Here is a 27,173-nt window from a genome sequence, read left to right on the forward strand (position 1 = left end):
CACTGCACTCATTGCATTCATTCTGTGGCTGACCTGTTTACTAACCACATTAGCAGAGAATAAAAGAGGGTATAATGGAAATGATTATACGACCGAAGTGGCTGGAATCTACTATGTTGTGGTGATATCTTTGGAATAGCTGCTTTTTAAGAGCCCATTTAAGTATTTTCACTCATTAACTAAAAGACAAATTCATATATTGGGTCTCAATATTTATTAAGTGGTTAATTGGGTTCATCAGGTGGTTAGTTTATTGATCAGTTACGTATATGACCACAGTTAAACACGCCAGCAAGGAAAACTTATAAAAGCTGTCCCTGCAGGCCTGCATGAACCAGACTGTTACATCCTTGTGTCTTGCTGATTAGATTGGTGCCTGTACTTGTCTCTCATCTTGCCTTTCATCCTCACTTCTCTGCCTTTGTCTCACCTTCAGCTATCACTGATTGGAGCGGTGCCCTAGTTCTGCAATCCGGTCAGGCTCCACCACCAATCATCTGCCTTAAGAAGGGCAGTGATTTATGGTGAATTCGCAGTAGGAATGGTTACCTCACACCGTGCTCGAGCACAGTTGCCTCCCCTCCTCCCCGTCTCCTCCGCTGGCCTGCACTCACAATGCCATCCAGGCCCTTCACTTTGTTTCAGCATCTCAATTCCTTCCTCTCAAACTCACTCTCTTTCTCTTTAAAAGAGTGTATAAGTGCTTTTTCAAAAGCACTCATGCAGACCACAGTAAGGTTTATTTTATATGTAGCGTACCATATACAAATTCAACTGAACTCAGACCCCAGCCCACTTGAAAAGGTGCAGCAATCACACTAGTCAAACAAACTGAACTTCAGGGATCAGCTGTCTGGGGATCACAGAGTATGAGTAAACCCCTAGTGTGAGCAGCTCTCTTCTCTCTGTTTCATTCTCCTGGATGATCTAACTAGAGGTTGTTGATAGTTTGTTAGATTTATTTGGTTTGTTTTTGGTTATCTAACAAGCTTTGTTTCTGTAATTCACTTAGGCTAGGTGCTTGCTTATTTTTTTGGTTCTGTAACCAACTTGTGTTTGACAATTGTAGGTTTAAGTATCACAGGCTTAATTTTGTATTTTTTTCAGTGGGAGATTAGACCAGGTAAGTTTCCTTTGCTCCTGAATGGGAAGTCCATCTTTTGTTTTGTTTAGGTATATTAATTAAGCAGCACCCTTCTCCCTTAGGCCCTTACGTCACACAGGCCTTGAGACTGGTTGGCAAGTGATTGCGGGAGGTTGCTGGCAATCACTGTGAAATTGATTGCTAAAGCCCTAGTCAGGCCTAGAGACAGGTCAGTGACCCTCCTGGTAACCACCAGTGACTAGGGAAAATGACTGTTTCCTGACCATTTGGCAAGTCGTTGTATACAGAGGTATACAGTGCTGAACCATAACCTTCCTTGTGACTGCTTTGGTCACTAGCAGATGGCTACGTTTGCATGCAGTTTGTGTGGCAATAACCAAAGCAATTGCAAGAAGGTTTTTGGTGTAGCATCCCCTAGCTGCTGCCAGTAACCTCCAGCAACAACTGGCCAGCTGGCTGGGGAATATACATTTTTTTCCCGACCACTGTCTAGTCCTGTGTGCCAAGCCAAACTAGCTAGCATTAGCTGATAACATTAGCTGATAACTATGCACTCCACCATCTCATCTAAATGTATCTACTTCTGGCTCCAATAAAACTAAGATAGCCAAGAAGAATGCTAAAAACAGGGCTTCAAAATATGTCCATAAACTAACTAGGTTACATCACAGTGGCTACATTCATCTTTTATCTACAGTCTATGAGTAAAACGTGTTTGACCCGTGTTTGTGGAGAGTTTGAACGTGTTTGGAGGGGAGTGATTATAAATAGGGCGGCACATTATTGATCTTTTAAGCTTCATCTTTTATATCCAGACCTTCAACTTAATAAACTGTCCCTTTTTCAAATTATTTGTGTAGCAAATAAAATACTATGATGAATTTAAGAATTCACATTCCAAAACCTGACCCACCCTGTTTGTGAATTTTATTGCATATACTGGATATGCTGGAAAGTGTTGGTGTGCATGTACTGTATCACTGTGTGTTTATCTGACATATTGTGTTCACTCTCCTTTAAAGTCATTCTTTCATAACAGTTCATGTGCATTCAACCTCAGTTCACAGTACACACACACACACACACACACACACACACACACACACACACACACACACACACACACACACACACACAACACACACACACAGATACTGGAAACAACGAAGTGACTGAGATCCCTTGCAGAACTTCATTTGCCTCAGTGTAAACTCTCGTCTGTCTCTCGCAGTCCTGCTCTGATCGCCTCATTATTCAGCCAAAAATGAAAATGCTTCCAAAGAAACCATGACAACAACTCCAGAGTCTGCTGCTTCTTCCCAGAGAAGAAAAAGAATGAGAGGAAGTAAAGAGAGAGAGCATTAAATTGGCCGCTCCTCTCTGTTCCTCTCCTCTTTTTTTCCATAATTTGTTTTTTAGCAAGGATTAGTGAAAAGGGTGGGGGGAGGGGATGTGTGTGGGGGGGTACCGCTGTAATTGCGATCATTTTTGTACAATGGCTCCTCACCCAAGAGCATCAACAAATGCAGACATCAAAGAGACCAAAGCCTGAGCAGAGAGGGGGCATAAGGGATATAGAGTTAAAGGATGAAGGAAGAGAGGAGGAGGAAGGAAGCAAGAGTCAGCGTTTTGGGGGTTGGGGGTGGGTGTGGGGGGTTATAATGAAGCTGTAACTGACATCGCTGCTGTTGAGATTCAGTGTGGCTTATGCAGCATTAAAAACAGAAACGCTTCTGCTCTTTCATACACCCTAGAGCCATTCATATCTATCTATCTGTCTGTCTATCTGTCTATCTGTCTATCTATCTATCTATCTATCTACTTTTTTTTTAATGTTTATTTAGTTCTTTGTTCTGCTTCACATTCGCTGATGCCTTTGTTAGCTGACATTTGGCGTTCCACCAAGCAGAGAGCTTCCCAGGCCTGCAGAGCAAAACCAGAGTAATCCTGACTCAGAATAAAACATTAGCTCTGTTTCTCCGCATTGGCTCGCTTTTCCGTTTTCATAGCTGTGTGCTCCCGGACTGTCAATCAGGCTTGGCTTTACAATTCTAGCTGTTACATTACACAGTTATTGCTGTTTTTTTGGGGGGGGGTTTGCGGGCTACAGAAGAACTGCGCATTTCTTCATCCAGGCAAACAGCATTAAATTATCATAGTCATATAAAGAAAATGAGTTGAGACATCTTATGATATATTCATGTGGCTCCAAAACTATTCCAGTTTTCTGGTTTGTCAAAATCCACGAGGAATCAAAAGCATGTTTTGCAAATGTTCATCTATTAGTTCAAAATATTTTTGTCTGTGGATTTTATACATAATAAGTGTGTCTCTTTAGTGCCTTTTAAGTGTGGATTAGCAGTAATTTTGTAAACTGACTTGTCACTTACACTTAAATAATTAAAGGGAACTCCACTGTTTTACTCTGTGGTACTGAAGATTTGATAGTGATAGAGAAGCAAGTCTCACCACTTAGCAGCCACCTTGAAATGCCTCTGGGCTCTTAGAACCATTGGTCACTTCATTACATACACCTGTTCACCTGCTCAGTAATGCAAATGTCTAGTTTAATGGCAGTAAATTAATGTAGTTAGTCATGTAGACAGTCAAGACAACCTGCTGCAGTTCCAACTGAGCATCAGAATGAGGAAGAAAGGTCATTTAAGTGACTTTGATTGTAGCATTGTTGTTGGTCCCACTTTAGAAACCGCTGATCTGCTGGGATTTTATCACACAAACATCTCTAGGGTTTACAGAGAATGGTCCAAAAAAGAGAGAATATTCAGGTTCTCTGGGTGAAAATGCCTTGTTGATGCCAGAGGTCAGAGGAGAATGACAACAGTAACTCAAATAAGCACTCATTACAACCAGGGTATGCAGAAGAGCACCTCTGAATACACAACACACCGAGGCTTGACGCAGATGGGCTTCAGCAGCAGAAGACCACACTGGGTGTCACCCTTGTCAGCTAAGAACAGGAAGCTGAGGCTACAATTCTCACAGGCTGGACAATGATTGGAAAATCGTTGCCTGGTCTGATGCCTGGACATTTCAGGCTGGTAGTGATGGTGTAATGGCGTGACATTAGCACTCTTTCTGCCCCTTAGTACAAACTGTACATTATTTGAACATCACCACTGACCATGTCCATCCCCTTTATGACCACAGTGTACCCCACAGTATACCCTGCTTCCAGCAGGATAACGCATCATGTCACAAAGCTCAAATCATCTCAAACTGGTTTTTGTACAGTGAGTTCACTGTACAGGGTTTTAAATAGCTTTTAAAACCACAGCTTAGGGGTGGCTGCGGCTCAGTGGATCAATCCCTGGCTTCCCCAGTCCATGTGTTGAAATATCCTTGGGCAAGATACTGAACCCTGTGTTGCCCCCAGTGCATCCATCAGTGTGTGCGTGTGTGTGTGTGTGTGTGTGTGTGTGTGTGTTAATGTTAGATAAAAAGCACTTAAAGAATATATAAGAGAATAGAAACATATGGGAGACTTACATATTGCTAAACATGGCCTGACCATGCCCCCAGCTGAACTGGAAATCACATTGGCCACAAGCACTCAGCACAGGTTCACAACAGTTTCAAGTGTGTGATCATGGATATCTCTAATTGTAAGAGATTTTGGTAAGAGGACTCACTGTTTTTCTTCTGCACTGAGCCATTAATGAAGTCATAATGATATGAAACTGCACTACAACCTGCAGGGGAAAGAAGGGCCTTTTAAAAGGATTTTAGATCGTCAGCAAACTTTTGAAGTTTTTTTTTAAATAGATTTGACTACTGATTTGTTTTTATAGTCCTGGTTACCATTGAGGTCACTCTCTATTTAAATAACTTGGTTTAGCTCCCTAGAGGCATTATTAAGAGAGCTAGTTCATGGCACAACTTGCTTCTGTAGGTCTTGAGACAAAATATCCTGGCAGTTAAACAGTTTTTAGCTCACGTGCATTGAAATTGATCATTTGGGCTTTTTTTCCGCATTTTTAGTTTGCCATCAGCCTTATCAATCACAGGAGGAGCCTTTTAAATATCTTAGTAGTGATTATTGATTAGCTTTCATGGGGAGTGGTTGGATGTTCCTTCACTGCATAGTTTGGAACAAGACTTAATTATAATTTTCATAATCATATCTGCTTATATTTGCATAACAGTGCTACTTTTGAAAACTTTTTTTTTTTTTTTTTTTTTTTTTACAAAAACAGCATATTTTCTGTTCATATTGTTTCACAGTCGGGGTGTTACCTTGCAAATTAGCACATATGAACACTCTGGACTAATGAGATATGTATTAAAAATAACAAATGTGTGCTTATGCAACTCATTCCCTCAATTTACACTTGATTTCACAGCACACACAACCCGCTATTAAGCTTTTGCACCCCGGCCTTTAATTCATTTACATTAGCACATGCCCTCATAACATTCTTAATTATACGTTGTCCTTCCGGCATTAATCTTTGCAGCCATAAGCTTCACCACTTCATTCACACATGAGCTGCACTGCTTGTTCTGACCAGCCTGCATGTTTTACACAACATGACAGAGAAAGATAATACAGATCATGATGCATTACACACAGTAATGTTTTTAGTAGCATGTTATTTTGTTGTATTCTTGCTCTGTGAATTACTTTGAGCTTTGTACTGTGCAGAACTAATCAACCTAATACACCTTTGTATTTCATCTTTGTAAATAGGGAAGCAGTAAGAAACACTAATCAGCTTGTTAGGCGATGACATAACAACCCTGTTTTTGGATCCAAGTGTCTCATGCATGGGATGAGGCTCTTTGTCTCTTGTTTTTTGAACAAACCCGAGCTCCAAAACACAACTCCGATGTCTTGTTAGTTCTCTCTGGCTTTTCACATGCACTAATCAACTAAGACTTAAGCGTGGACATTAAGCTCAGGATCGAGACTTTTTCATAGTAATCAAGTAATCTAAACCACATATCAGCATATTAAAGATTAATCTTGTGTTGTGCGTGGGCTCATCTCAGACATTCTCTTGGCTGACAGTTTCCCATTTTTGGCATTTTCTTCTTGCCATATGATGGTATGTCTGTGCCCGTCGGGAACGCTCAACATGGACTTTTAACTCTCATCCTACAGCCACAAACACAAAACTGGGCTTACAATGATATAAGGCCTGTAATTACTGAGAATATCTTTTTATTATATGAATCTGCTTAGAGCTTATATGTATGAAGATCACTGGACTACAATCATTATGTAACAGTAAATATAAACATGACTTTACCATACTTAATTGTTTATAACTATATCCCATGCATATATTTCTGCAGGCATAAGGAAAATTCTGTGACAACTTTTGCGCAGCATGTTGCAGACTGTACTGTACATAACAGTAAATGACATACACTATAGGGCTTATATGCAACATGTTAATATAGATAAATGAGAAATATTTTGATATCTTTTTACTCAATTATCTGTCATTTAAAAAAAAAATTATTTTAAAAGTACAAATAAACTGATGTTCAGTAAACTTTCATTTATTAGTGTGTACTTGTTAATGAAATGTTATGCATTCCATGTGGAACATGACCAACTTTTCCATCTCCACCTTTCCATCCAAAGATATTATCCAAATTGTTGCTGTGTTACTTTACATTTACCTGTACATAAAAATAAAGAAATCTGCCAAGTTTGCCAAAACAAAAGCTTGCAGGGGGAAACTGCAACAGTCAGTAATTGTAACAACCTTTTTTTTTTTTTTTACCAGTTAGTGTAAGTTTTAGCACTCGTTTACATCTTTGCTTTTTAGTAATACTTTAGTTACAACACGGTATATGATATTTATATATCCACTACTTAGCTACATTGCTGCTAACTGCTAATTCGGCTAAACCTCATAAATCTTTTTGCCTGGATGTCACTCATTAATGTAAGACCTGATAGAAAAGCCTCACTGATCATTTTATTGTAGCTGAAAAAAATGTGGAACTTTTTAACTAACAGTATCTGTTTGTTTTTGGGAATTGAAGCATCTGGATCTTGAAAGAGCTAATTAAAACAGATTTAGCATGTAGGGATGTTCCTGGCGACTAATTTGTTAGTCATTTAAACAAGAGAACAAAATAACTAGTCTGTAAATCATGTTCCTCGTTCATCAAATCATGTTTTAAATGTAGCTAAAATGTGCGGCACTGTGCCGTGTATAATGTTGCAAACATGCAGAGTGTCAGATTAGCTAGAAGAATTTGGTTATCCTTAGCAGTGCTAGCAGCAGTAGCTTTGGTTTCTTCCATGCTAGCATCCACATCCCGATGCAGAATGTGGTTACACCTGGCTTTGTTTGCTTGGTTACATCTAGTTTATTCTGGCTGACATAGAGTTGCTCTTATTTTCTATTCTTTTTTTTTTTTTTTAAATCACAGTATTGCAGAATATGGCAGGTCAGCATGGCTGTCATCTGTTTACTTTCCACATTCCAAGTTCAGTTAAAGAGGAGTTGCCTGCAAAAACATCCCTGCAAATATAGGTGCTGGGCCGTGTAAGCTCATGGATTATTTTTACTCTTTGCTGCTCTAAAATGATTTATGCTTTGACGTGGTTGGTGTTCTTGTATTCTAATCCAAACGATTTTCTTTCCCTAAACCTAACCAAAGAATTTAAAAAGAATTTGTCTGAAATGCTGTGTGTCATGGGTCCAGTGAACTGATGTTGCTTTAAATTTTAAGACACCCAAAGTGTATACTTATATAGCCTTAAAATTATATTACAGTATTTCAAGGGAATTTGCAGTAATGATATTTAATGATTTTAAAAAAAAATGTTGAATGTTTTATTGGTGATCACAGCTTCCAGGCAGCAGCATTTATTGGTGCAAACAAAATGAAGGGGTCTTTTCCAGTGAAAAGCCCTGCTTTTTCACCACGTCAGTAATTTCCATCCAGAGTTGGCTCTTCCTGTCATATGGAAACACTCGGGTTGAGTCATCTGTTTCTTTTTGCGTTGCACATCACCAGCTGCTCCTCATCGCATGCCTTCAAAGCCTGGTTGGACTCCGTGGTGTGTTTTTGACTCATTTATTGGTTTCCTCCGTCAGTGGGGACAGTCGTCATTTGCAAGCTGTTATGCTTTGCTGTGCTTTGACAACAAAGCATAACAAACCCTAGTACTCTTTTAGATTCTGAATGGTCACGCTGCTCTCGCTCTCAGACATGTCTGGGCTTGTGTTGTTGTGCGTACTAGGGAGCATGTCACTATACACGTTATGTCACTATATCACTGATATGGCGAGATTACAGTATTATACAGTGTAATATAAAAGTATTAGGCAAAAATTAATATGATATGGCAACAGTCATGTTATTAATTTAGTATTTTTTTTAATATGTTTTAATATAATTTCTTTCACATTCTTTTTGTTACATTTTCTCCATTCAGGCTTGTTTTCTACAGCATCAGTGGGACTTTGCTCATCCAGTCTGCTAATCAGAGAAGCAACTGTGCAGCTGATGTTCTTTAAATCCACATTACCACTCCAGTGTATATGCACTTGCATAAAGTGTGTCACAGTCATGCTCAGATGTGGTAAAATTATGCAGAATCAGCTAGCTGTCGCGCGAGTGGGGAATCTAACTTAGCCTCTTATGCAGTAAGTGTTCTAATTACATCGTTATATAGAATCAGTGCTTGTCATTTCCATTAGTTACTGCAGAAAGCTAATTAGCTGTGCTTATACAGGTGGCTCCTGTGGAGCAGGGGAGGGGAGGGAGGGCAAGGGGTGGGGACAGGTTGCTAACCTTTCTCAGAACAGACTGAGGCAGACCAGGCTTGGTGTAACACAGCAGGAGAAGTGTGTGTGTGTGTGTGTGTGTGTGTGTGTGTGCGTGTGTGTGTGTGCATGCTTAAGTGTACTTGGCTGAGCAGACGGTGCAGTAATAGCATTAGCTGACTGACTGCCTGCAGGAATGATGAGTTTGGTTGAGGACAGTAATTAATACCATCTTCTCTTTATCTGTCTGTCTGTGTAAAGCAATGCACATGAAGCTGTTTGAGCTTCCAAATCAAATATGCAAATTGTTTTAGAATGAAAACAAGATGTCATTTCATTTCTGTGCAGAGGCTAAACAAAATCGATTGGTTTACTCCCTCGGGAGATGTTTAGGTGCAGCAGCCAAAATAGGAGGGAGGGATGTTTGGTCCTGCATCTCAGCACCTCCTTACAAACAGGCTTCAGTCAGCTTTGGATCAGAAGGATAAAGTCTTATCTGAGTACAGCTGTAATTAAACCCACGGGCCTCAAAACATGAGGAGGAGGAGGAGGATGAAGAGGTGTTTTAGATATAGAGAAGGGAGATGTGACCTGGATGTGAACTTTGAACACAAACAAGCACATTAGTCATGTCACAGGACCTGCAGTGGGTGTCAAAGAGCCCTCGTGGTTAGGAAGGTTGATCCTGTAATAAAAACGTCACAAGTTGGATCTTTACTCAGGTGTAACTCTTGTCTTCTTGCAGCTCAGATTTTAAAGTCCAACATTGGTGTGAGGTTTCAGGTCAGCTCTGGCTCAGGAGTCACACCGGGATGTCCGATGATCAGTTGCTCAGTGGTACAATTCCAGGTTGCTCCAGTAAGCCAAGTGTCCTTGTGCACGATATGGAGCCTGCAAAATTCCCCAAACGCAAAGGTTAAAAGCTCCGTATGTGTACAGCAAAGAGCACTGTGTGAATGGGCAACTGGGGCTCGTAGTGTGAAGTGATTTCAGTGGTCAATAATACTAGAAAATTGGTGTACAATGTTTTTTTACTGCGTCAAAGATTTTTTTTTGATGCCCCCAAAGAGAACTTTAGGTAGAGCCAGGCTTCTCTAAAGACTTTTTAACCAGTTTTATTCCTTAAGATTATATTTACTCAAGTATTACAGATGCCTTTAATAGGTGACCACCCACCTTTTAAGGGCTCCGGTTCGGGAAGTGAATTTCCCCATTCACTTTCTCCATTGAAGTATTGAGCCTTGAATGAAGCCAATCTGAGAATCATGAGCATTAAAAGATTTGAGTTACAACAGAAAAATGAAAAAAGGCAAAAGTACAAGACTGTGTACATCATTACTTTTAACTACTCATCCCATAATGCATTGCAAATCCCACATGAATTCTTTTCATCATCGTAGTGATTGTTCGGTTAATAATAATAAGTGTGTGTGTGTGTGTGTGTGTGTGTGTGTGTGTGTGTGTGTGTGTGTGTGTGTATTGCATAATTATCAGTATGCTGGAGTGCTTCATTCCTGACTGCAATCACCTCTCACGTGGTTTCTGAAGTTTTGCACTCACTGATGGTCACAGGTTTAAACATTTCCATGGTAACAGAGACCTCCGCCAATCAGAGACAGTGCTGGTTCATGTCTAGCATTGTGGGTAGAGCAGCTCTTTCTTTATTTTTTTTTTAAAACGAGGTTGACATCATACAGAACTGTGGCTGCTGCAGGAGCACATAACCATCATTCCACAATCTTGCTGCTTTTCGCTTCTAATGGTCACATTTATGTCTCCTCATCAAAATCCCTATGGAGAAGATGAGTGGGATTCTTATTCTGTGAACCTCGATGTTGTATGTGAACTGATGCGTATGTGTATTTGTCCTTGAAAGGCTCAGTCTGGACAAACCCTGAGAAATGCTGCTGATTTACCATTTGCCTTTTGTAAAGAGAAATATTATTAATTCCAGACATGAAAAATCACATATCTGTCATGGCCATTATGGAACTATATTATTCACAGGTGAGAAGCTGTTGATCATTTTTTATCTCAAGGCTTCTATCAAGTACTTTCATGCTTGACTTTTTTTTACAGTTTAAGCTGTTTTCGCTAATGGATGCAGAGAAGTCTGAAGATGACCTAGGATGCTAGATTTTCTTTTTCTTTTAAGGCACTAAAGCCAACAGCTTAACGACCTGTGATGGGGTGGTTCGTGCAACTCCAACTCATCTCTGCAGAGTCCTCAGACATTTTTCATCTTATCACACAGAGTGTCAGAGTGCGGTAAATCCCTTTGGAGTCCTACATGTCAAAGTTTCTCCTTTTACTTTGCACAGGCAGGTCGGCCGTCTCTCTTTCCCCCTCCTTTCCTCGTCTCGTCCCATCCCCTTCTGGTCATTTCTCTTTCGTACTATTTTGGGAGTCATGCCGAGTTCCACTTTTCAGCAGCGGAGTGGATTCCTCGCCACATTGCCATGGCAACGCTCCCATGGCTCCCCGACACACTTTTCCTCCTCCTCTTCTTCTTCCTTCTTCTTATCATGCTAATTTTCTCTTTCTTCCATCCTCTCCCAGAAAACTTTTAAAATGTTTCAAGTGATTTAATCCAAACTTGCACTCGTGCTGAAACGCGTCATCGTAGGACCAAAAACGCTCATGTAGGTCTTTATAGCGTTGTGGTTGCTTCAAGCACTGTTGGTAATCTGTTGGAGTTTTTTTGTTTGTTTTTTTTTAGTGTGATCACTCAGTAAAACTGGTGCAAACACTTCTGACCAACTTTATGTGTAGCTATGATGTGAGGACTCTGATGATAGCTGATAAATGATGAGGAATGATCGTAATAATAAAAAAGCGTTCTTGTCCTGTTTAGTGATGTTGTGTCTGAGCCAGTACAGAAATATTGTGTGGTCTGATCCTGGAAAAGCTCTTTTGGCTTAACAGAGCTTTGTGTGACATTTACATTCATTCCATTTTACTTCAGACTCGAGCCAAGTTTCTATTCAGGGTTCTTGTGCACAAACCACCTGCAACTCATGTAGTGTGTAGTTTAGCACTGCATGCAAAGAGGACTTTTTTATTTACACGAGGACAAATCAGTGTTAATTTTGACAGCAAATTTTGATTTAGTTTTAGTCACAGTCTTTTGATGAAAATGTAATTCAGTTTTAGTCATAATTTAGTCATCTGAATAGTTTTAGTTTTAGTCGACGAATTATCATAAGAATATATTCGACTAAATCTACAGTCAGTTCAGTCGACTAAAATATAAAAGGTGTAAAATGTAAATGCTTTTTCTTCATTTCCCTTGAATAAGTCGTTATACACACACAAAATTAAACGTTTATTAAAAGTTATGGGATATTATTAATGCTTAACCCCTTAACTGGCAGCAAAAGAATCACCTGAAACAACTACACAACACCCTCTGGTTATTATTGGCTCTGAACAACCCATTTCATAGCCTATTAACCGGCCGCGTCTGGTCCGCAGGCCAATGAAGCGCATTTATATGGCAGGCTAGACCCGCCCATTTTGATTGACACCTCATTCGGCCAATCATGTTAAGAAATGGGTTTCCCAGAGCCAATAATACTCAGAGGGCGTCACGTAGCTTTGTCAGGTGATTTGGTGCAGCCAGTTACATGATTGGCCGAATGACGTGTCAATAAAAATGGGAGGGTCTAGCCTGCCATATAAAGGGACTACAAACGGCCCGTCACCGGGCCCTTGCCAGTTAAGGGGTTAAAAGACCAATACACACAAACATATTGAACAAACAGCATCTTTATTTACCTGACCTTGTTTATTAACAATAAAATATTGAGGAGTAGGCCTGCTCTGCCTGAAAAATTCACAGGCTAGTGCGGCCTTCCCGGGTTTAGATCAAATTTGTGCAACTGTGCGTTTGATTGGATGTTTTCCTATCTTGTCCCGCCCTGTCACAAATTTAAATAACTTCGGATTGGATGTCATCCCCGCCAAGCATTTTCGTCTCATTTTCATTCGTTGACGAAAGTGCCAATTAATTTTGTCATCGTTTTTATCCTTTTAGGTAGTTTTTATTTAGCTATCGTCTCGTTTTCATCAACTTTCAAGCAACCCATGTTATCAATGGTGGGTCATTTATACTTTTTTGGGAGCAGGTTTTAATTGCATTGAGGTGATACAGTATGACCGTTTCAAGATGCTACTGTCTTGTCATTACTATCTCATAACGTTGACTTACAAATGGATCAGGGTTGACAGTTGGAGTTAGCTAATTAGCTCTCACCTTTGCTTTGACAGTACAGACCTTCTTGTCATTCATTTCACAATCTTCTGAATAATTGACCCATCTAGAACCACTTTACATAGGACTGGCTTTACTTTTGCAACCTAGCAGCGGTATAAAGGAAGGGATTCTCCACAAGATGGATGCAACACAGCCGAACGTGAGTTCTGGCAGGGAATTTACTGTTTAGTACTGGCTGAAATTATTTGTCTGGTGTTCTAGTATGTGGTTCACAAATGGCGAAACCTTTTGCAGTTTGTTAACAAAAAATTGACAGGCTTTTTGCCGCTATTCTGCCGCTATTTCTCAGGTGACAGCAGTGCATATTGCTCAAGGATCATCTGTCATATGGGACGTGACAACCACTGGTTGCTAGGGAACGACTGGTTGCAGACTGGTTGGCAGTGGTTCCTGGAGGTTTCTGGCTGTTGCTATATGAAATTGGTTGCAAAGAAGGAGCTTCTCATTTGTTTTGGTGTCTTTCTGTTAGTGGTGTAGCACACCAGACTGATGCCATTTTGCCCCACTGCTGACCGGAATGCACTTGTGGGAAAAGGCTAAGTGCCTTTGGGTCAAAATGTAGTCAGTGTGTGTCTGTGTCTGTGTGTTGCTGCGTGTCAGACAGAGGCAAGATCCACATCATTTCATGTATATAATATCTAAGAGTAACAGGCCTTCAGATGTCGTACAAACACCATTTTTACTCACGCACACACACTCAGTCTCCCTGTTTATCCTGCACTGAACGCACCCTTACCAATTTAAAAACACACAGAGATGGGGAAACCCATTCAGTGTTGGACACTGGGGAGTCAGAGGAAGAGATATTCACCCTTGCTGGTTTATTAATGAAACCTGGCAGAGATAGAGAGAAGATGTAGAGCAAGAAAATCGTCAGGAATGTGCAGAAAAAGAAGGGGGGGGCTCAGAGAGATGAGACAAATAAGAGATGAAGAACAGCTATTGAGGCAGCAAAGGAGGATGAGGAGAAGTGTTTATATATTATTAAACACCCAGGGTGTTAGATTATTTACAACAGCTGGAGGAGGAGGAGGGGGAAGAGGTCAATATTGTCTCACCCACACACTTGTAGGGACGCTCAATTGCACTCTTAGGACAAGCTGACGGCACAATCTGAGGTGGTTTTTGTAACTGAATGTCAGAGGCTATTAGTACGAGGAAGAGCAGGAGAGACTGTGAGAGACGTAAAGAGGACAAACCAGTCACTTTTTATTAAAGCTGGCATGTGAGCAGGACAAACAAATTAAGGAGCATGTGAACAGATAGACATTTTGTATCTTATAAGGACAGAAATTGATTTCAAGATTAATTCAGCAAAAAGGGATTATCATGCATGTCATCATTAAGTTTGTATCACACACACTCACAGATTCACACATTTTGGCAGTATTTTTGTTTACCTCCATTGTCTCGGTCTGGCAATGTTAATTGTGTCATTGAATATATTAGAACTCCCACATCTGCATACTGTATGGACACACACTCCAGTATGCACAATGTGAAAACATACACACCATACACAGACGTCCCACATGTGCAAACACACATATGAATACACACACACACGCGCACACACACACACACACACACACACACACACACACACACACTTACACAAAGCCCTGGCCCAAAAATAACAAGAGTGTCCCACATTGAGAGTTCACTCCAAATGGAGACAAGCCAAGCAGCTTCCTCTCACGTGTTTGACTCTGTTGGGAGCTCTATCACACTTATTTTCCAACTTCCTTTCTTTCTATACTGTATGTTTCTAATGACAGCCTCTTTGGAAGAGTTGAGCTAAATTACACTGTACTGTTAAAGCATTAAATGATAAATGTACTTTTACTGGATCCCATTTGGTCACTAATGTGATAATCACTGAACACAAAATGCAAATCTTCTAAAGTCATTCTCATTCTTGTACTCCATTTTAAGGTTCTTACTGTATGGTCGGTTGGGTCAGTTGGCTTGTTGATTGGTCTGTCTTTTTATTTGTTTCTTTGTTTGGTTGGTCAGTCTGTTGGTTGGTCGGTTGGCTGGTTGATTAGTCTCTCTTCTTATTCGTTTGGTTGGTTGGTCTGGTTCAGTGGTTGGTTTGCTGCCTGTCTGGTTGGTTAGTTGGTTAGTCTTTTTGGTTCATCTGTCTGTCAGTTGGTCTAGTTGGTTGGCTGGCTGGTTCATTTGTCTGTTTTCTTTTTCATTTGGTTGGTCTGGTTGGTTGGACAGCCTGTCTGTTTGGTTCATCTGTCTGTTGGTTGGTTTGCTGGTTGATTAGTCTTCTTGTTCATTTGATTGGTTGGTCTGGTTGACTGGCTGGCCGGTTGGTTGGTTGGTTGGTTAGTTGGACGGACTAGTTGATTAGTCGGTTTGTTTGGTGGAGTCATGTTTTTAACATGGAAAATCCAAAAATGCGAAAGTAAACTACTAACACATTTCATGCCCACATTGCACTTCCCCATTAAAAGTCTAAACGTAACTTTAATGTTGTTCATGTCTGATGGTATTAGCACTTCATTAAATCTTATATACACTCTCAATACTGAAGCACAAACAAAACTTTTTATATCCAACAGTAGCATAGCTTTCTTTTAGTGCCCAAAGTAACTTTCAATTAATAACATGTGCATATGCATATGAATTTGGATGCAAAATTAAAACAGTGATCTAAAATGGCCAGAAGCTCTGTTAGTTCTCCATGATTTGGACTATAATGTTTTTGTTTTGGTTGAGTGTTAATGTCAACAATATTAAATAACTGAGGTTTACATTGGAGACAATTATCACACTTCCACCTAATTTTTGAATGACACGGACTCCCGTATATGTCCATCTTGCTGGTTTCACCCAGCACAAGGATGTCTAGCTTTCCTCGTCATACAAGGCAGGATCTAAAATATATGGAGCTCATCTTTGTGACCTGCCCTGACTTCCTGTCTAGTCTTTCTTCTTTCATATTCAGCTCGTCTCTCCCTCTGTCATTCTGTCTTTCCCTCGTGGCTTCTCTGACCACGGTTGCTGCTCATTAGCACCATTTAAAAACTTCTTTCTGGCTCATTGGGCTCTTGGCTTATTCCAGCCACATTGACATTAAACAGTGTGAGTGACTGTGCCCCTCAGCGGACATGACACCTCTGTTTCCATCAGCACTCACAGCTGAACATCAGCCCATTTTTCCTTAGCTTTCTTCTTTCTTCCTTGTCTGCCAGGATGCGGCTGTAATGTCAGCTGTATTTCCCACAGGGGATTTAAATAAAGAGCCACAGCATGTTGGTTAATATTAGAAAATATTCAGCAGACTTCAAGCAAGCTGTTTCAGACATGGTTTTGGAGATGTCAGCTCATATAGCGGATGTCATGTACTGTATTGAAGAGTACAAATCAAGAAGTCGGTTGAAACTTTCGAGGGAAAAGTGCATAACAGTTAATATCTCTCTCTCTCATTGTCTCCATGTCTTCTTCAGGTATAGGCCAGCATGCCATTGGTGAAGAGGAACATTGAGCCCCGGCACTTGTGCCGTGGGGCGCTACCAGATGGGGTGACCAGTGAGCTGGAGTGCGTCACCAACACTACACTTGCAGCCATCATCAAGCAGCTGGGCAGTCTAAGTGAGTATACCATCGCTCAGAGTAAGAACATCCTGTAACATTTAGACAGTTTTCATTCAGGCATTTTAACATTAGTTTGGTAGCGTGGGGTTTTAGCATGATCTGATATCTGATGTTTGTGTCGTAGCATTAGAGTAGAACCAGGGGTGAAAGTAAGCCGGTACGGTCCGGTACTGTGTACCACTAAAAGATTCTGTGCTGGTACGCAGTACCGGCAAAAGTTGGAGCGGCTGTCTGCTGTAAAGCCGTCATTCAGAACATCACGGCTGCACTTTGGGTCAGAATAGATCCGCTAGCAATAAACAGTCTAAAACACGACTTAATCAGTTAATAAATTGCTTTTTTTTCTCATTTCAAATTGTTTCTGAACTGTTCGTGCTATGCTGGCGCCTCAAGTCTCTAGCTTCTTTCCCCTCAGAGATCGAGGACAGCCACGTCCCGTCAGCGGAACGGATGCAGCGCATTTTATATGGCCGGCTAGACCCTCCTATTTTGATTGACACCTCGTTTGGACAATCATGTAATTGGCTGCACCAAAATCAACCGAAAAGCTACGTGACACCTCCTGGTTATTATTGGCTCTGGAAACCCCATTTCTTAATATGATTGGCCGAATGAAGTGTCAATCAAAATGGGAGGGTCTAACCTTTCATATAAAATGCACTACATCCCGGAGGACAGGACACGGCCAGTTAACGGACAACAGGGGTTTTCCAGAGCCAATAATAACCAGGGCGTAGTTTTTTCAGGTGATTTTGGTTCGGCCAGTTAACAGGTTAAAACGTTCACCGCTATGTTTAATGTTGGTCTGCTTTTTACAAACTCTCTCAATTAAAAGCAAATTGAGATGTTATTCTGCTCAATTTCAACAACAGCTCAAAAACACTGCTTATGACCAGAGATTTCATTTACGCTACATGAGAGCGCATTCAGCTCCAAAACACAGTGGTTGCCAATAGGACTGAGGTTTGTGAAAGTTTGGTGGTTACTTCTGTCCAGAAATTTTGTATTGGTGGACAGAATGCATGGAGGTGGTCATCAATTGTGTTAAGTGTGAATTGTGTGCAAACATTTCAGTTCCTTAACAACAAAAATATATTCCACACTGTCAAATGATTCTAATTTCTACCTTATCAAGGCAGGATATATATATATATATATATATATATATATATATATATATATATATATATATATATATATATATATATATATATATATATGTGTGTGTGTGTGTGTGTGTGTGTGTGTGTGTGTGTGTGTGTGTGTGTGTGTGTGTGTGTGCCATAGTACCGGCAAGAATTTAAAACTACTTTCACCCCTGAGTAGAACCAAAGTCCTTCTCCCCAATTTGCTGATGATAGTGTGGTATTTTATAATTTTGCAAAGCTAAGCCCTGTTGCCATGTTCTTTTTAGAGAGAAAAGGATTTCTCCCAGCAACCTTTCCAAACAAGTCACACTTGTTCAATCCTTTTCTAATTGTACTGTCGTGAATGTCAACATTTACCATGCTAACTGAGGCCTGTAGAGTCTGAGATGGAGCTCTTGTTTTTTTTTGTTTTTTTGCAGTTTTTTGCAGTTTCTCTGAGCGTTGCACAGTCTGACCTTGGAGTGAATTTGTTGGGGCATCCACTCCATTGTGTTAAAACGCATGTGAATGCTTCAGACCAGCAAACTGCCAAAATGGCTGCTTTTATAGAGGTGCTCACACATGCTGATGATCAGTTAATCAAGTGCATTTGATTATCAGCACCTGGCTGCTGCTTAAACCTTTTAAATGCAGTCACACCATAAGTAATGAATTCAGAGCTGTGTTCCTTAAAGCAGACCAGTAGTGATGTGTTGAGGGTGATCAAGGCTATGTGTGCATGTGCTGATCAGTGTGTACATCAGCAGTTGCTTGTTGATGAGTACAGTTGTCATAGTAATTGATGGATTGATTTGGAAGAGCTTGTTTAGTAAGGTGAGTCCAAGGTGATTTTTAGCTCGGCTGTTTCGAAGAAAAAAGTCGAGCTATTGTCATAGCCTCGGCGTCGGCGTCTGTGCCACAAAAACTTTAACGTTGGCCATAATTCAAGAATGTTGTGACCTAGAGTATAAAGACTCACGCCATAGATGCATCTATTAAAACTCTCAGATGACGTAGAATCCTGGTGACCTTGATCTGAGGGTAAAGGTCAGAGGTCAAGTTTTCTGAAATGCATCTGTATTTTACAGCTTAGCGTCCTCTCCTCTGTATTTCTTTTATTGAAATATTTCACTCTGAACGGCTAAATGCATGCTTCCTTTGAAAGCAATGAGGTCATTCATACCTGATGTATTCTATACCAGAAAAGACATACTTCAATAAAAATGAGCTGAGGGTAAAAAAAGGCTATTTAAACTCAAATAACAGTTAGGGGATGGATTATATTCAGCGACAGCTCACTGCAAATGAGTGAGCGCTCTGCCTCTGCTCCATCTGTCACGTTGTGGGCTGAGAGACGGAGACATCAGGACGCGAGAAGAGAGCGAAAGAGGTGGCAAGATACTGAATGAGTGTGCATGTTATTTGGTTTGAAGGTGACAGTGTTATTGAGGAAGGCTGCAATTCTGCGTCTCAGTAAATGCATTTGAATATTTGTGCCACTCTGTCATGGACGCACAAACATGCTCACAGGCCGATAGGCCTTTTTAAATATTCAGTCTGACAGGTGCGCAGCAGGAGGCGGCTGGTCCTGCTGAGGCAGACGCCGTGAGGGGGGGGTTGGCATTGATTCCTCATTTTGCTGTTTTCCTACAAAAATTGGAAATAGGTGCAGCAAGTTATTTAAACATGTATAAATGCGCATAGAAAGTGTAGTATACAGAAAACGAGTTTTTACAATTCTAACAAGCTTGAAAGTCAATATTTAGTGTGCCCACCTTTATTCTTCAACACAGCCTGAACTCTCTGAGGCAGCTGCTCTGTAATTTCTTTAAGCAGTCTTCAGGAATAGTTCTCCAGGCTTCTTGAAGGACATTCAAAGCTCTTCTTTGGATGTTGGCTGCCTTTTGTTCTGCTTCAGTAATGTTGAGGTCTGGGCTCTGGGGAGGCCAGTGCATCACTGATAGTGTTCCATTGTGTGTTTTGCTATCTAGGTATGCTCTTACTGCAATGGCAGTGTGAAAAATGAAGCTGTTGTCAATCAGATGCCATGTCAAATCAAATCTGACTGTACATTTCTGTTTTCAAAAGTCCATTAATTTTGACAAGATTGCCAACACCACTGGCTGGAATGCAGCTCCAAACCATGACAGCCATGTTTTACAGATGGCTGTAAACACTCACCGTTGTTCCTCTCTCCTGACCTCCTCCGTACACAGTGACGAAAAATTTCTAATTTGGATTCGTCACTCCGTCAGACCTGTTGCCACTGATTTTCAGTCCAGTTCTTGTGTAGTTTGGCATACCTCAGCCTTTTCTCCCTCTTTCCCTTCCATAAGAATGGCTTCCTGACAGCCACCCTTCCACTGAGACATTTCTGATGAGGCTTCAGTGAACAGTAGATGGATCAGCTGAAGGTTCAGGTGCATCTCTCAGGTCCTGTGTCAGGTCTTTGCTGGATTTGCTTTAAGGACACACTGCATACTATGCCAGCTAATATCTCTTTGAGAACCTTTTGCACCTCGTTGGTGCGAAAATACAATTTTATACCATCAAGCTCTGTTATCTTTGGAATTTTTCACAGATTCAACCAAAGAAATGGGAACAAATTATGTATTTTTGCGGCAGGCTGTAACAAAGTGCCTAAAGATACAAATTCAGTTGGTCAGCTGGTGCTAAGTTGTCTCTTATGTGTAGACACAACACATAACAGAGGAGCCTTTTTATGCTTGAATGATTCATAGATTAGTGTTAAGTGGCTTAACAAACAAAAAACATTCCTCTGAAAAAGGTCAGGTACAAGGACTGAAAATGAGTGAAAAAGCAGCCAATGTCTAAACAAACACTTTGAAAGACCTTCAGAAAGCTGGTGAACTATTGCTCAAGACCACTTTAAATATTAGAAATCTGGCTCCTGAGAAGCAAAACATAAAGAAATGAGGGGTAGCTGAAGACTTTTGCAAAGCACGGTACAAGGTGCCTGATTTCAAAGATGAATCCACGAGAGTCGTGGATCCATTTCATTTTTCTAGACCTCTAGAAGCCAGCCTGGAAAGGTGATTATGATCAATTTATGGTATATAAGAGTATCATTTTCATTATTATAATTTTTGCACAAGTTGATCTTTCTATAGAACAGACTGCCTAGCTAAAATTACCTAGCATGCTATTCTGCTGTGTGATTTTATATTAATTTTTGCCATGTCATACTGTGTATGATTCATAAGAATGCCACAAGTTTTAAGGGTGCACAGTTCATGCAGGTTCCTTATGCCAGCACCTATTATACACACTGAGAAACATGGCCAAAGCTGTAAATAAAGAGGTCTGCTTATGTGCACCAAAAGCTCACGCTTTATGAACTGCTGGGTTCTGTTTGTGGAAGCCAGATGAAGGGTAGCCAATCAGAAAGAGAGAAAAGGGGGAAATAGCTTGTTTCAGAAAGGATGAACGAAGGAGCTGCTTAAAGTGCCAGTACAAGATAAATAATGATTATTGTGAACTGCAAATATGGACCTATAAATGAGCATGATAGGTCTGTTTGAACTTTTTTTGTTATTGCTAAATGTTTATTTGACAATCAGGGGAGTCATAGTAATTTATGTTGCCCACATCAAGCAGCCCAATGGGACAGTTTGTAGCGTTAGTTCCAGATAAAGATCATTATCGCAGTTATTTCAAGGACAAGCTGCAGTAAATTTGAACATCTTTTAACTGTGCCTGTAAAAAGAAAAAAACATCAGCTTTTTCTTCTTTTCCAAAGAGTTTGACTTTCCCTGCCTATTTTAACTCTTGGTGCATATTTTATTCCTGTGATGTGAGGCAGAGCTCAGCTGGTGAACGTGAAAGTGTGAATGTAGCCTGTTTAAATATCCCTGGATGAAAGACATTCAAGATATTATCGCAAACCTAACTGTGTGTGTGTGTGTGTGCGTGCATGCGTGTGTGTGTGTGTGGGTGTTTCTTTCCAGGTCGTCATGCAGAGGACATTTTTGGAGAACTGTTTAATGAAGCCAACAGCTTCTACCTGAGGATGAGCAGCCTGCAGGAGAGGGTGGACCAGCTGGCTGTGAAAGTCACCCAGCTCGACTCTACAGTGGAGGAAGGTGTGTGTGGGTGTGGGTGTGGGGATGTGTGTGGTTTAAACAGGAATTTATTCATGAACAAAAACTAGAATTAACTGGTGGGCAGAGTTTTTATTCAGGTGTGTGTGACTGTATTTTATGCTCTTTTGTGTGTGTTTTTCCCACACTATAGATTATTAACTATGTTGTTAGAGAGCACCGACTGTTTCTATGAGTTTAGAAGTGTTTATGTGAGCTGCTATTGTGACTAGTGCGCGTGTGTTTGCATGTGTGCTTTTCACTCAAACTGCCCTGCAGCATCTCTAATGGCTGTGCTGATGATTTATTGATGAGAGGTCTCTAGGCCGTCACATTATTTTCTGCGTGCGCTCTTGGATATCTCTCTTTGTGGGGACCGGTTCGGATTTGAGGTCCCGGGATTTTGTAAATGTGTGGTGGATTCTCATTTCAAAATAGCCATTAAGGCTTGATTTTTAGGGACTAGAGTTAGTCCTCAGTTCAGGTGAGGGGTAAGGGGCTCGGTGAGTCCACGCCAAGATAGAACTGCAAAGCACGCACGTGTGCGCCCGTATGCTTGGCATGCATCAACAACCTGTTTTGCTTTCTTTGTGTCTATCTGCTTCGTGCTGGCCCCTGCATCCATGTGTTTGAATGCCATCTGAGTGTGTTTAGGGAACAGCCTGGAAGAATAAACACTCTCATAGATGCGTGCGTCTCTAAAAGGCTTTTACACCCGTGTGTGTGTGTGTGTGTGTGTGTGTCTGTGTGTGTGTGTGTTGTGTGTGTGTGTGTGTGTGTGTGTGTGTCTGTGTGTGCGTGTGAGTGAGTGCTTGTGGCTTGCACAGTGTGAGTCAGGATCTTTATCTCCATCATTAAGCTTTAGTCTGTCTCTGAAGGTCAATTCTCTTAATGCAGTAATTGATAGGCCTTCATACACATACAGTCAGGCTGGGTTTGGATGCTCACAGAGCTGCACGCAGCAGCCACAGAGGCTCAGACCCTCCCAGCAGACTCTTCCCTCGATCATTCCTTCGCTTTCTCTCTCTTTTGTTTCTGTTCTCTTTAAAATCTTTCTCTCCCCTTTTGTTTTTCCTTCCATGCTGCTAACCCTTTTCCTTCTCATCCTTTCTTCTTCCTTCACACTCTGCTGTCCTTCTCTCACATCTGCCACGTTTCCTTTTGATTGGGCTCCATTTACTCTTCTTTCTATCCTTTCCCTGTCGTTCCTGTGGTCTCTTCCTCATCATCACTCTCTCAGAAGTGTTTTACTCTCTCTTATCCCCTTCTTTTCTTTTGTTTTCTTGTTGTCTTCCCTTCTTAGTCCGGTATCTCCCTGTTATCCTACTTGTTTTTTCTTTTTCTAATTCCTTTCCCCCCCTTTTCCCATTTCCTGTTTCTTTATATCTAATTTCTATTCCTCCTTCTCTGTATCTCTCAGTCCTTTCTCCCTCTTCTTCTTTTCTTCAGGTTGTACAGCACTCGTTCCCCCACCTTACTGTTTCTTCCCTCTTTTTTCCTCTCTGCCCCCTTTTCTCTCTTTTTTCCACTTTCCATCACTTGAGTTCATCCTCATCTTCCTCCCATTTTTCTCTGTATATTTTTCTTTAATGCTCTCTCTCTCTCTCTCTCTCTCTCTCTCTCTCTCTCTCTCTCTCTCGTGCTGATACTGCCGAGTCATTCTGCAGCACGGCGGCCTCAGACAGCGTCAGAGCAGCACAGACGGGGATGAAAAGGAAAAGCTCAGCAGTCTTCTGTCTTATCCTTCCTTTCCTCCCTCGCCTGGCCTGGCCTCCTCCTCGCCCCCTCACACTTTTTATCTTCTCTCGCTGCCTTGCTGTCTCTCTTTTCACCTCTGTGCCGCCTCCTCCTCCTCCTCTTCCTCCTACTCACAAACCATTTGTCGGTCCTCAGTTTCCTGCCACACATTCGCTCATATTTCTCTTCTGTCTCACGATGTCCCATTCCTCTTTCCTCTACTGCCTTTCTCATTCCTCACTTCTTCGTTGTCCTTTTTGCACACTACCTCAAAACTGACAGGACTGCTGAAAACGTTATTAGTATGACTTTTCTCTGGCATACATGGAGGAAGGAAGGAAGGATTGAGAGAAGGAAAGAAGGACATTTGGCAATATTTGACAATATGATTTTTTTTCTATCATAAATAAAGGAAGGAAGAAAATAAGAAATGAAGGGAAGAGGAAGGAAGGACAGGTAACATAAGGAAAGAGGGAAAGAGGGATGTATGAATTGAAGGTAGGGGAGGGAGGAAGGAAAGAAGGAAGGAAGGACAGGACAGTATTATGTACATGAATAAAGGAAGGAAGGAAACAAGAAAATAATAAATTAAGGGAGAAGGAGGGTGGAGGCAAGGACACATGACACAAAGTAAGAAGGAAAAAAGGACAATATTTTACATGTGACTCGTTTTTGAGCATACATGAAAAAAGGAAAGAAAGAAGGTAGTGAGGAAGGCAGAAAATGAAAGGAAGGATTAAATGAAGGTAAGAGAGGGAGGAAGGAAGGAAAGACAGGTAACACAGGGAAGGGAGGAAGAAAGGAAGGATAGTTGTGTGATGTGATTTTATTTTTCCTGCATAAAAGAAGGAAGTAAGGGAGGAAAAAAAGGAAGAAAAGGGAAAAAGAGGTGAGGGGAAAAGGAAGGAAGGAAGGAAGGAAATTGAGCAGGTGGCTTGTTTCAGACACCAGATGAATGAAGGGGTGGCACCAAGACCCAGTATAAGATAAATAAGGATTATTTTGAACAGTGAATCATGCAAAGCTGCTCGAACAGGATTCAAGAAAACAAATGGAGCTGGAATTGAGGGTAATAGGTCCTGTTTAAATTAAGCTCTCCTGTCCATGTATTGAACAGTTTGATTTGGAGGTCACTAAAATAGCACTCCTATAGAAAGCTGCACATCCCTCCAGACATGATTATATAAATGATTATAAACCGTTCATGTAAATCCGAGTAAATCAAAATTTAGAGGTTAGGTCACGGCAGAGTTCCTTAATCGTGTGTGTGTGTATTACATTAATCCGGTTATTAATGCTATTTAACATAGTTTGCACACGTTTATTTGCAGAGCGGGAGATGAATGTTAAAATGAGGCTGTAGAGGAGAAAGAAAAAGGAGAAGAAGCAGAGCTGAGAAAGAGCGAGAGGTCTCTTTGAAGATGTGTCTGAATGAAAGTTGCATTAGCAGCTACTTTTGTGGATTATTCATTTGGCCGCAGGGACGGAAGCTTAGGGAGGAATGATCAAACAGCGAGCAGACAGGAGCGTGCGCCAACTGCACGGTCTGCACACACACACACACACGCACACACACACACACAGATCAAACGGCCAATCGCCCTTTGGTTTTTGAAGAAGTCTTTGCAGGCTGATATTTTTTTAACCCGGTTTTTACTGCAGTAAAATGTGTCCTTACAAACACATCTACAGACGCCTGCTATACCAGTACACAAAGTTTCTGTAAGTAGATCACTGATAGGAACATACGTCACACTGGCATGGCTTAAACTTATTATACATGAGGCTGATGGGCCCTGATTGCGCTCGTGTGTGTGTTTAGCCATCTGCTAGATCCTGGATAGCACTGCAGCAGTGTTAAATCTCTTACGGGGTTAAGGGACTTACACACATACGTGTCGTATTTTGCGCTCTCTCTCACTCTCCCTTTCACTTTTTTGGCACTTACTCGCACAAAAACAACACAATGCCAGCCTCCTGTTGTTATTGCAGCCACAGTTTGCATTTGTGTGTGTGTGCGTGCTCACGTAAGATGTTTGTTAAGCTGATGCAACAAGCTTCAAGACTAATCTGTCCCTGCTGTCCTATTATCGCCCCCTTTGTGCGCGCATGCATATGTATGTGTTTGAGTTCAAACGCTGTGTAAGCTGTATATTACGTATTAGTCGATATGCATATGATTTGGGTGTATTTTTTGAAGGAATTACAGGCTCATAGACTAGAGCGATGCTTTTAATTTGGTTTGATCCTTTTATCTCTATAATTATCTTCTATGGATTGTGAAATCATAGCAAACAAGTGTACACATACCCAGACATTGTCTGTTAAAGAAGCACTCGCTGATAAGTGCACTCCAGGAATTACCTCATAATGAAGTGTTCTAATTAGATGGTTTTGCCTTGTAGGATATAATCTCCTGCACTTCTGCCTCCCTCAGCAGTTTCCTGCATTTACCAGAATGAAACGAAAGCCACAAACACATAAATCTGAAGGTCAACACTACATGTGTAAGGTTGCCATTGAGGCTCTACAAATTGCCAACTCAAAGTATTTTATGGCTTCTACTTAAGCAGCATATGCTGTTTAATTTATTTATTTGTCGATGGGAAGGTTGAGGAGTTAACTCAAGTAACACAGAATCAATGAATTGCAATAGTTTTTATTCTATTAACCAATTTCTAAAATCATATTTCCTGCCTTTTTTTTTTGGTTTTTGTTTTGGACAAAACTAATTTGGGCAAATATAACCCTAATTACAAAAAATGTTGGGACACTGTGTAAATTGTAAATAAAAACACAATGCAATGAATTGTAAATCTCATAAGCCCACATTTTATTCACAGTAGAACATAATATATTAAATATTAATATATCAAATATTTAAACTGAGAAAAATACTTGCTTGTTTTGAAGCAAATAAACAGCTAGAGGAACATTTTGCAACTAATTAGGTTAATTGGCAACAGGTCAGTAACATGATTGAGTATATATGTGATTTGCATGAGCTGGATCTGGTGTACCACGGCCGCTGATAAACCTCCATCACTATCAGCGAACTGTTCTGGCCAGGAGCTGGCATCTGACTCCACAATGCCCTAACCATCTCGTCTCCGTCTGCATCCCCTCCCGCCCACCCTACCCCACCATATTGCTATCCTGGCTTTAAATGTGCAAATATGCTTTGCTAAGGTGACTTTTTTTTTAACCTAACTACCTCATGATGTGTGTTTGTTTCCTTTTTGTGGGGACTGATTGTTCTGGCGGCGCCAGTGTGGCTGCAGCTGCAGACACCTATCTCCCTATGTTAGTCTTGTCTGTTCTTCTCTGGATGGTTGTTCTGAATGAAATTTCGTTATATGTATAATGTATGTTGTATGTATAATATCAATAAAGTTTATCCTATCCTATAAAAAGAGCATCTTAATGGGGCAGAGTTTCTCAGAAGTAAAAATAGACAGAGGTTCA

At 40.8% G+C, this 27,173-nt stretch overlaps 1 protein-coding gene across 2 annotated transcripts in view; it reads left to right on the plus strand.

Moving 5' to 3' along the window:
* Positions 1 to 27,173, plus strand: part of LOC115797456 (wiskott-Aldrich syndrome protein family member 3) — a 47,007-nt gene that overhangs the window by 8,719 nt on the left and 11,115 nt on the right. For both annotated transcript variants that reach the window (XM_030754037.1, XM_030754038.1), the window contains exons 2-3: positions 16,597 to 16,741; positions 21,840 to 21,974. In XM_030754037.1, coding sequence (XP_030609897.1) covers positions 16,609 to 16,741; positions 21,840 to 21,974 — 268 coding nt within the window. In that variant the 5' untranslated portion in view covers positions 16,597 to 16,608. The remainder of the gene's footprint in view (positions 1 to 16,596; positions 16,742 to 21,839; positions 21,975 to 27,173) is intronic.

This window comes from Archocentrus centrarchus, chromosome 18 (genome assembly GCF_007364275.1).
Source record: "Archocentrus centrarchus isolate MPI-CPG fArcCen1 chromosome 18, fArcCen1, whole genome shotgun sequence".
Classification (NCBI taxonomy): Eukaryota; Metazoa; Chordata; class Actinopteri; order Cichliformes; family Cichlidae; genus Archocentrus; species Archocentrus centrarchus.